This window comes from Palaemon carinicauda, chromosome 31 (assembly GCF_036898095.1).
Source record: "Palaemon carinicauda isolate YSFRI2023 chromosome 31, ASM3689809v2, whole genome shotgun sequence".
Classification (NCBI taxonomy): Eukaryota; Metazoa; Arthropoda; class Malacostraca; order Decapoda; family Palaemonidae; genus Palaemon; species Palaemon carinicauda.
The window spans coordinates 12,221,431-12,233,402 of NC_090755.1; the positions used below are offsets into that span (position 1 = coordinate 12,221,431).

General features: G+C 35.9%; 1 protein-coding gene across 3 annotated transcripts in view; it reads right to left on the minus strand.

Moving 5' to 3' along the window:
- LOC137624288 (ankyrin repeat domain-containing protein 17-like) overlaps positions 1–11,972 on the minus strand; it is a 72,712-nt gene that overhangs the window by 33,142 nt on the left and 27,598 nt on the right. For 2 of the 3 annotated variants that reach the window (XM_068354840.1, XM_068354838.1), the window contains exon 4: positions 7,194–7,394. The exons of the other annotated variant lie outside the window; for it this stretch is intronic. In XM_068354840.1, coding sequence (XP_068210941.1) covers positions 7,194–7,394 — 201 coding nt within the window. The remainder of the gene's footprint in view (positions 1–7,193; positions 7,395–11,972) is intronic. 3 annotated transcript variants of the gene reach the window in all.

The window sequence follows — 11,972 nt, forward strand, 5'->3', positions numbered from 1 at the left end:
TGCAATTGTTCAGTGGCTACTTTTCTCTTGGTAAGGGTAGAAGAGACTCTTTAGCTGTGGCAAGCTTCTCTTCTAGGAGAGGGACACTCCAAAATCAAACCATTTTCCCTAGTCTTGGGTAGTAGCATAGCCTCTGTACCATGGACTTAGGGTGTTCTCCTCTTGCTTGAGGGTACACTCTAGCACACCATGATATCCTATTTCTCTTCTTGTTATTTTCGTTTTTATATTTTATATATAATAGATTCATTTTAATGGTATGATTCGTAAACTTTTCTCTTAGTATATTTCCTTATTTCTTTTCCTCACTGAGCAATTTTCCATGTTGGAGCCCTTGGGCTTATAGCATCCTGCTTTTCCAAGTAGGGTTGTAGCTTAACAAGTAATAATAATAACAATGATAATAAAAACAGTTGGGAGTGGGTGGGTCTTTTCTTATCACCATTATTGAATTTTCAAGTACTGTATTTGATTGCAATGAGTTATTGATGGGCACAGGAATGATTTCTGGTGTTCCTCAGGGTAGTGTCCTTGATCCATTACTTTTCATAATATACAGTAAACACATGACCTGTGGTTTGGCCTAGATAACAAGCTTGTAACATATGCAGATGACGCTACTCTTCATATCAATTTCATTTCAAGAATGTAGATCTGGGGTTGCTGAATCCCTTAATAGAGATCTAGTTGAAATTAGTGGATGGTGCAAATTATGGGGCATGAAGTTACAAAACTCAAGTATGATTGTGAGCAGGACGAGGACAGTGGTTTAACACTAAGAACTCACCATTGATCATGTTTCTTTAGCTCTATGTGACTTATAAAATTCAAGGTGCGATTCTCGACAGCAAATTTACTTTCGAGAAACACATTCGGTCTATCTCCTCTTCTCTTCAACTGCACAAAAAATTGGCTTATTGAGAAGATTTTTAGTGGTCAATCTATTCTGAAGTGTTAATTCCTTCATTCTACCTTTTCAGTATTGTTCTCCTATCTGGTCTTCAACTGCTGAATCTTATCTTATTTAATTGGACAGGAAGTTACCGTCTATTAAATTTCTTATTCCTAATCTAGACAAAATTTATCATAATTCTGACCATCCTTTGCACTCAATCTTCCCGGACGGTACCATCCTGTTCATATCACGAGGCTCAATACTACAAAGTATTCTGCAAGTATAATTCGGAACTGTGACCAAGTTGTGGAATGATCTTCCAAATCCGGTAGATGAAAGTTAAAACTTGCAGCTAAATTTTTATCCTGAAGAGGGTGACATAAGAGTATCTTTATTATTTAGATATGAAAGATCTTGTTTAATATTCCTGGATTTCAGTGCCACAGAAGCAAAAGTTCCACAGACCTCGTGGGCTTTGACACCAAGCTCAACTAGGTTATGCTTTCTAAGTTAATGATTTTTGTAACCCAGCTAGCAGAAAAGTGTTCTCTGAAACCTAGGCTTTGTTCCTACCAGTGCTCATTAACAACATGGAGGCTTTACTGAGAGTTTCATTCCAGCGTCTACAGACGCTCCTCAGAACAAAGGCTACATTCATGATGGGAATTTTCAATTTTATAAAATCATGAACAATATACTTCAAAAAGGTAACAGGTAACGTTTCTATCTATTCCCACCCTTCATCCTGAATTCAACTTAGTTTTGAGCATGGTCAGACGTGTAGCCGTTGACGGTAGTCAAGCGCAGAACTAATTTGTCCCAAGAACAGAAAATATTTTATAATCATGAGAAGTCAAGTGTTGTGACCTACATTCCTTGGATTGGATAATAAAATTAATGAGGCATTATGTTGACTTTCTGCAGGGAGTGGCAATAGCGGAAGCAGTTCCTTCCGACGCACTCTTTCCATTTCTATCTTTGAGGTAACAATGGTTGAAACAGGATAATTGAACGAGGGTAACCTAATCTAGCCCGTGGCAAACGTTAAAGTGCCTGATTTTACTTCTAGTTTCATCAGAAGAGATGGGCACCAGAACGTTAGCTAGGCAAGGACGCCCACATCTGCAACTGTGGGATCAATCAGCTACCATGCAAATGCCAAACGCGTTACAGACTTACTAGCTACAGACACTGGGTTTAAGAGATGTACGAAGATTACCACTTCACTAGCATCCTCATACCTCTGAACTCCAGAAAGACACGCAGTACACCCTAAGTAATCAAAGGGCGCATAGATATATTGTTTCCTACTCTTTTTGATTGATTGAGAGATAAAAAGTAAAAAAGTTTTTTGTAGTGCCAACCAAGACACCAAAAGGCTGGACTAGAATTATAAATCTGTCACAAAGGCAAGCAGTAGGACCTGGGAGGCCATATTCAGGATTCAAGAATAAAATAGGGAAGTCTCCACAGTTACTAGGGACAAAATATGCTGCAGATCTCCATGATGTGTACAATGAACCATTCAGGTTAACTGATGAGACTGTCATCTGAAGGAGACCAAGGGATCATTTTCATTGGCTCCTAAGAGGATGACCACTGACTTCTTGCACAGAATTCAGTTCTCTCAACAACATCCACGTTCATAATTTTCAACTTTACTTAGAAGCAAGTAGGCCTAATGTATAAATAAGGCTCGGCCTAACCTTTAATGGCAAGCTTTCTTCAGTCCAAAGATATTCCATAAGGCTGACAGTATATTAAGAAATCATAGATGAAATACTAAATCTAACACATGACAAGCCAACGTATAATTCCACAGCCAATATAAATATGCAAAAACCTGAACATTTAGCTTTGGGAATGACCCTTTGAGGTGAAGCAAGCCACTAAAATTGTGGTCGTGAACAGTGCCGAACCACTCAACAGAAGGCTTATCAATGCCATAAAGGTTAACTTGTTTAGACAGGCTAGTCTAGAGTAAGATACAGTAATGGGAAATGTTATTGTTTCAGATTGCCTGGACCTTATGGTCAGGCACGGGCTCTTGCACACTTGCAGCCCGTAGAGTAGTGGGAAAGGACTTAAAATATGATTCCTGATTTGATAGCAAGTGTGAAAAAGCAGTAGAAAGTCATAATGACAAAGTACTCCATCATCTTAGGTTCTATGTTCATTTTGCCCAAACAAGCAGGATCCACCATACAGGGATAAGAAATTGGCCCACATAGTGTGGAAGAGCAGAATGAGGAGAGGGGCTTCTCTTGCTTAACAGTGGGAGCGATTAAGGGACAAGTGGCAAAACCAATGGTTAACCCTTTTACTCCCAATGGTTGTACTGGTAAATTTCACAAAACTCATCCCTTTACCCCCATGGACGTACCGGTACGTCCTTGCAAAAAACTGCGATTCACATTTTTTTTTTTTTGCATATTTTTGATAACTTCAGGCATTTTCCAAAATAATGAGACCAACCTGACCTTTCTATGACGAAAATTAAGGCTGTTAGCGCAATTTAAAATCAATGTATTGCAAAATGTGCTTGAAAAAAAAAAAACGGCTGGGGTTTAAGGGTTGGAAAGTTCCAAATAGCGTTGGGGGTAAAAGGGTTAATGTACGAACATCTCTAACCCCTAATGATTCTGCTTCTATGGGGTGGAAGGAGACAAAGCAGGAGTTTCATCAACTAAACTGAAATATCCTATCCAAAGGGTTCATTTGCTGAATAGCCTTTTATAATGGCAGCTAAGGTAAGTTCTATGCTACGAAATGTTCAACTACTGTACTATATAATTACATATTTATCTCAAAGCACAGAGCTAAGCTGAATTGGGTCTTGATTTAGACTAAATGGAAATTCAAGATCCTCCTGGCAAGCCCTCACACATTTATAGATGCATTATAAATATTGTAACACACTAAAGCCTGAGGCAAGCAAATAATTTGGCCTGGGTGGGAAAGGCTGCACCCAACCACAAAAACTAAATATAATTAATTCAATAGTCTTTCCAGATAAAAAATAAGTGAGATAAACATATTATGGAGAAAATACTGGATTGAAAAAGATTCAATAACGTTCACATGGCAAAACGTTGCCCTGTACTCGGCTAACCATTGCAAAATAGTAACACACTAAGCTAGCATTCACAAATGACAATCCCAAGATGAGTTTCTCTAGTGAGAGAAGGAAGTCTTATGAAAAGACTCAAGAACAAAAGCAGGAACAAGCAGATACGGGAGTTTTTTTTTCCTTACTTACAGATGAACAACAGAGGTTCATCATCCTGATGTACAGTTAGCCTAATTAATTCCAGTACACTAAGGAGACTGTCTGACAGCAGTACAGTACATTGTAGCAGGTAACGCTGTTTAGGAAAAGAGAAACTTTAGGTAATGCTACCTATAAAACAAAGTAAATGAGCTTGTTGATACTATGCATGATCTAAAGCATTTTTCTTAACTTTACAGTGTTGTTAATCAAATATTTTTCTATACAGCACTTCGTAAAATTAGTAAAAAAAAAAATGCTATTGATCATGTGCTTACAAGCTCAGTGACTATTTTACAGGCTGCGTTGCCAAGTTTCTCTTTAGCTAAACACAGCATTCGTTATCTGCTACAATGTACACCTATCAGACACCTACATAGCTTCCAGTAAAGTGTACTGGGATTAATGAAGCCAACTGTACCAGCTCCATTAGGAGCTATTTTTTAATTACTTTATATATGAAGATAGCTGCACATTTGATCAATGGGTTCTCTTAAATGAAATTTAAATAGCTATGTACGGGAAACTACCCGTTGGTCGAATTTAATTCCATTTCAAATTCTATTTATACATATACATGATGCTTATAAAACATGAAAGTATAAGATCTAAGGGGCATCAATATGTCAACTATCATAGCTCATTCTACAAGGCTTTGAAACAATAGGCACCAGATATATGATAAGGAACCAGTATCATGTAAATCAATATTCTTTATATTCAACTCAATTACTGTAACTCATATGAACTTTCTTCCCTTTTACCCCCAATGGACATACTGGTATGCTTCACTAAACTCATCCCTTTATCCCCATGGACGTACTGGTACGTCTTTGCAAAAAACTATTTTACATTTTTTTTTGCATATTTTTGATAACTTTATTAGAAAATTTAGGCATTTTCCAAAATAATGAGACCAACCTGACCTCTCTAAGACAAAAATTAAGGCTGTTAGTGCAATTAAAAAAAAAATTTTTTTTGCAAAATTTGCTTGGGAAAAAAAACGCCTGGGGGTTAAGGGTTGGAAAGTTCCAAATAGCGTTTGGGGTAAAAGGGTCAAGACAGTCAAGAAATAACTAAATTAGTATGGCTATATTTTCCAAAAAAAGTATCCGGCCAATTTAATACTGTATATATTCTAATTAATTCCAAATTCAATTCATACAGTAGTTATCTTAACACAAAAGTGTATTCAGCCAATTGAAGAGAAAGATCTAAATTTTAATCTAATAACGTACTGTATAATGCAACAGGCACGGGGAAATTTTCAGTTTATAAGTTAAATCCTAAATTGTAGCTTAGATTTCAAGCTTATAGATACGAGTAAATTTCTTACTCAAAATTCATGCACAGTCGAAATTCAAAGTACAGAAAACACCATGCATGGATAACAAGACTAATTATGGAGGCAACTTAAAATATGACAATTATTGATGGAAAAAAAATTTCATCCACAAATTATTCCCCAAAACCCTCGTCATCCTGTTCCTCCAAAAATATTGGCACTCAAAAATTTTAGGTTCATTTTCAAGTTGTCCCACGCTATACCTGTACTATACACATTCAGCTATCCATTCAACTTATTATAACTTTAACTTTCGTATTGCCTACACCAGTTTGACATTTTTCTCACGTACGAAATATAAACATTCATTCTTCTGGTAATTCTCAAAATTGATATTAAGATTGTGGTTCGGTTTACAATCCACCAAAGTGGTCTAAATGAACTACAAACTAACCTTATTCACAGCTAATTTGATGTCTTATAACTGATATCTAGTTCCTAGAACATTTTCTGTATAAAATTCCTTTGCATATGCATTGAACTAAAAATGGAAGCTATGTTAAACTCATTGTGTTAGATTATTTATTTATAATTTTACTACGTACTTCATAAAGTGGGGAGAATGTTTTAGACAAGTTTGAGAAATCTTGAAGTTTTCCATTACTCTGAATAAATTTTTCCATTTTCTAATACTGTAAACTATGTAAAAACAACCTATGGTCTAATGAATGTACGTAGATAAAAATTAAAATAACGTATAGTACATGGTGATGGTAATCGTAACTCGCACTTAACCACCGGCGTTGTCGTCCAACGAACTACTATCACCTCTTCAATAAATATGCTTGTGTGCACTAGAGGTTCCTTTTAAGAGTATGCCAATATAATTAAACCCACAAACCAATTGTATTTATATCAAATACCAATGAAAACTAAATCAAACTCACATTCATCAGAGCCAAGTTTACTTTGATACATTCATTATCACATTGCTACCTAATTTAACATTTACCTTAGTTTGGGGTGCACCTAGCTCATTCATAAATACCCAAGTTTGCAAACAAAAAGCATTACACAGTACTGTACTCGTCTGTACATACCGTACGATGGCCATCATCAATCAAAACGTCACTGCTTCAAAGTGCAAAATGATCAACTCTATTTTAACATGTACCTCGTGAGTTTCTTTATAAACCAGGCTCTGGTCGGCAGAGAATTTTGATTCTGTATTTTGGAATTTGTGTCATTTTTCTTTAACAAGTCAAACAGCCTCCTTATTTTTCTTCTCTTTTATTCACAGCAAGTTGTTAAATAGTGCAATGTAGAGGAATTAAGAATATAAAAACAGTGTAATAAAGTGTACAGAAAAGGAAAATAATAAAAATATAAAAGATAAAACAAAGAATCAGAATATAATTAAAGTGTTATCTGCAGATAAGTATCAGATAATTTGAGTTGAAATATGATAGATGGTAAGGTCACGTGATGATGATATGATAATGGACGATGAGAATTAGTGTGTTGTATCATGAATAAAATGTTAGTCTTACACTGACACTGAAAGGAAAAAGTCTGGGGTGAATTTCAGTCGTCCACACGAGAAAGACTGAAAATTAGTCCACCCGTTGTAAACACGATCCATGTTAACATGTAGGTCATAAAAAGATCCCTCCAACCTCCACTCCTCTGTCTATTCCGATAAAATTAAAAAAAAAACCCTCTAGACTAGGTGCAACGCATATTACCTTGACAACATCAGTGTGGCCGCCTGCACATGCATACATGAGAGGAGTGTTGCCCGATGACGATTGGGCGTTCACATCGGCATTATGGGCAATCAACAATTTGACAATTTCTACGTGCCCGGCAGACGCTCCTTCCATCAGTGGGGTACAGTCACCCTTGATGCCTCGGTCTTCAACATTGGCACGCATGGCAAGAAGCACCTGAAGGGAACAGTCATTAATACGGCTCCTGCTCCTCCTCCTTTCCTCTTCTTTTTCTTCTTCCACACCGAACGAAGAGATAGAAAACCCCGCCCCCCGCCCTCCAGGGCATAGATTTAACGAGAGGAGGTAACACCGTGAGAAGGGAGCCCTAAATAACACGCACACACTTGTGCATACATTACTGTACTTACAGGCGCATTCGACAACACAAACACACGCATACTGGGCATATATACAGTAATATGTATATATAGAGATGGGAGCCCTAAATAACACAAACATCCGCATCCAGTACTTGAAAGCGCATTTGACAAATGCATGCATACTGTGTATATGTACAGTAATATGTATATGTACAATAACATGTATATATAATTAATACTTGTGTACAGTATACAGTATTTGCAAGCGCATTCGACAAAAACGCACTATATAAAATAATGTGTATACATATAATCTGGAAAAATACTCAATAACTAGGATAATGATGGTTATCAAAAAGTTGCTGTCTGTGCTCTATACAGCTTTTCATGTTTACCTCAAAACTCTGTCTTGGGATGGACATCTAAACTTAAATGGCTGTATAAATTAACAACGTTCAAAGGAAATTTTGGTGTTACTGGTCGAAAGGAAGGAATTTATGATTTGACAATGTACCTCGCTTTCTGGCAAAATTAATGGACCTTATATTTGGTTCTTCATCTAATAAAAAATTTTGTCAGGATGAAACTTAAATTTCATTTCTGTCTTTTAGCAAAATTTTGATACTTCTCTTCAGATTGTTTCTAAGAGAACAAATGGTGAACATCCAAAACATTAAGTACACCATTCTGTATAGATGTTTTGTCTTGATCGAAAGTCTATGCTCCTTGAGTCTTTAAAAGCACCAGCAAGGTTTTTCTTTTACCGTTATTTTTGTTACCACCTATCCTAGTTATATTTGTAAATATTTCCGTCGATTCTTCAACCATGCATCCACATCTACCACAAGCAAACATCAATCACTTCATTAAGAAGCTAATGTTATATGAGATTAAGAAAAATCTTTCGGTAGAATTCCTAGGAATGGCATAAAAAAAAAAAGAGCCAATATTCAACATCATTCACTCAGACACCAGAGAAATTTCAGTCAGCAACTGTCAAATTAAGCAAGAAAAATCTATCATTACTCCATACCATACGAATTCAACCATTGATTTCAAATGCACAGATTTGAAATGAATAACCAAGTAATTATGAATGTAAAGGCTTGGGGAAAAAAACCCTTTACTAAAGACAGGAATAATAATAATAGAATATTTTCAACAGATCACAATCCTAATTCAGATGGATAATGCTTAACTGTTAACCCTTTACCAAGAGCAAATCAACAGGGATATATTAATAACCTTGAGAAAATAAAATGTACATATGGCATTCTATTGTATCAACAAAAGGCTAATAAACATAGCCTAATCAGACTGTCCTCTGCTATCAATATTGCAGTTAAGCTCCATAAAATTACATTGCAAAATAATGAATTAAAATGTAATAAAACACTGCAGTAATGTTCTAATACTGCCACTGTAAGACATAACATTTATAGTTGAAATTAAATATTCAAAATTCTATAATTTACAACCAGGACGTGAGCGGGATGGGGGAGGTGAAACATAAGCCAAACATGCCCAAAGGACAGGTTCAAAAGCAAACTGGGTAAACAAACAGACCGTGACATGCTGTGAGGTACGTAGCTGCCGACCGGTTGGACCGTAAGTCTTTTTCTGTGGGTTACCAACCATCAGAGACGGAGAGGGTAGGGACAGGGATTCCGTACAATTTGAAAAACACCAAAAAAAAAAAAGGATCAATGGGACGGTTCAAAGCGTAAAAACAAAAACAAAAAGCTGTGGTTACAAACATGCGATGCTAACACCGTTAAGGGTTTTTAGAAGCCATTCCGAGAGGGATGAAAAGCAACTTAATGACAGGTTAAGACCAAGAAATAAAATCCTCGGGGCGGAAAACAGCAAGCGACCTAACCCAGGAACATTCAGCACACTGAAAACGGGAACAACTGTAAAAAGCACATTAGTCAACACCACTAGCGACCGTGTTTTATGAAGCATGATGCACGTGGGCAAAGCATAGAAGGATGTTACGCTGCGAGAGGGCATGTGTAAGCGGAGGGGAAGGTTGGTTAAAGCTCGGATGAAGTGTGTGATGAGTTGCAGTCATTTGAAATTGAAAGGAGCTGTGAATAAATGAGAGAGAAAAAGTAACCAGCAAGCCAGAGGAACTTTATTTCCAGAAGGTCATTTTATTTTTCTCAAAGATTTGATAGGTTAAGTGTTGAAAATCCTGATGGAAAAAAATACAATCACAATTTTATAAAAATAGCACATAAGACATCATCACAACTGCTTTAGTGTATGACACTAGCATGCATTAAATAAAATTAAAAAAAAAAACTGCATCTAGCTGCATCTATATCAACTACTGTGTGTGCGGAGGTGAACTTGACTGTTAAAAGTTATTAACACAAATATTTTGGGAGTAGACCCACTTTTAAACAGGTTTTATTGGAAGAGATTGCTGCCTCAGTGGCGTTAATTTTGTAATCAACTTTTTCTATTGTCCTTACTATCTTTTTCTCTTCATTGCTACAATCCGCCAATAACTGGGAAAGGGACATATCATTAGGAAGGTGATATAGTCTTCATCACCTTTCTAATGATAATATGTCCCTTTCCCACTTACTGGCGGACTGTAGCAATGAAGAGAAAATGATAATAAGGACAATAGAAAAAGTTAATTACAAAATTAATGCCATTGAGGCAGCAATTACTTTCAATAACACAAATATTGTCATCTAGAAGTATCTTTCCCCATCTTGGAATTATAGAGAAACTTGAGAGGCACTTCAACATTATATAAAATCTCCTTACGTCTACTGAACCTAGATTTTGATAATCTATACTCCATGAAATATAGATAACCAGAGTTGGATAATGAAAAGCTTCAACGCCAGTGTTTTCTAAGATTGACGGATAAATATTTCTTTTCCTATAGAGGACGGCTCAAGCTTTCATTCCGTATTCCAGCGAGTACATATTTAGGATTGTTACAGACCCAAACCTGCCCCATCACAGTTGAATACCTACCACATACAGAATTAAATGCTTAGGTTAATTCCAGATGTCCAACGGGCTTCAAAAAAATGTACAAATTGTCACGGACCTCACCTGGGATCAGGAAGTGTCTACTTTCAAGATATAAAAAGGCTAGGTCTTGAGTAGTGCAAATCCTGCACCAAACAATTTTAAATATTTTTATTTAAATGTAAATTTGGTAACGGTTTAAGATTTAAATATAAAGTTCGTCAATGCTCTGTCCTCCTATCATATGAAAATGGAAGCAGATATAAAGACATCACGATGTCCAGTCTTACATTCAGAATCTAGGGCAGTGTCACCTAAAATAGTGAAGCAGTAGCATTATAAAAGAATGCCTAATCATTACCATCTTTGTTTTCATAGAACATGTCATGAAAACTACTTGCAGATTTATTTGGAATCTCAATAGCAGCTAAAACTCATTTAATTTCATATTTTGGCAGAACTATTCGCTGCAAGGAGACCACGACTATCAATTATTGAACCCTTACAAGGTCAACCCACAAAAATTTTATAATTAAGACGTCATTACAGACCTTTTCAATATAATACAAGGATAAATTAACTAATGGTGCTTTTAATTAAAAAAGGCTATTGAATGAAAAATTCCTTATTCACTAAAATTGAGGAACAATCATATTCATCAATAATCTCATGACTAGTGTTCGGAATCTAAATTTAAAACCAAGTCGACCTGAATATCCCAAAAGTGTTTTGAAAGTTTCGAAAAAAGTTAACTAGATACTGAAATTTGTGATAAAAAAAAATGTGACTACATTAATCTCAAGGTCAGTGAGTTCTCGGAGGGTTTCCAAAAAGAAACTAGTATTTTTGTGCTATCATTTGGCGACCCAAAAGGACCGCTTAAAGGATCTTTCCTAGCGTCCCCCAATGGATATGGTCAAGAGAATTGATCTATGATTCTATTGGATCGATAGCTTTATCATCTTTTTCTACTGTCAGCATTTCGAAACCATGATTTTGATTTTGAAATAAAAGTTTTTAAAAGTTGTCGAAAAATATGGATTCTACAGATTCAATTCTACCTTTACTCACGACTTCATTGCGAAGTCTTCCTTTTCATATCTTCAATACCCAGTTTCATAAGTATACCTTCCAATTAGCACTACTTTTAGGAGTAAGTTTAGAGACTAATTTACCTCTTTTGGTCCATGAATACCTATGACTCCGTTCCTTTTACCATCCTCCAACTAACAGTTCAATTTCTGAAGAAATACTGTATTAATTTACTTATGTCCTTGTTGTATTCTTAAAGATAAAATACCTGATATTCTGTACCTATTAATAAAAAAATACCAACATTATTCCAGGATTTAGCATCCTACATACACCCAGTAACCATTTCCCTTTCATGCATTATCCTTTATCCAAGCAGCAAAGTTGAAAGTTTGTATATGTT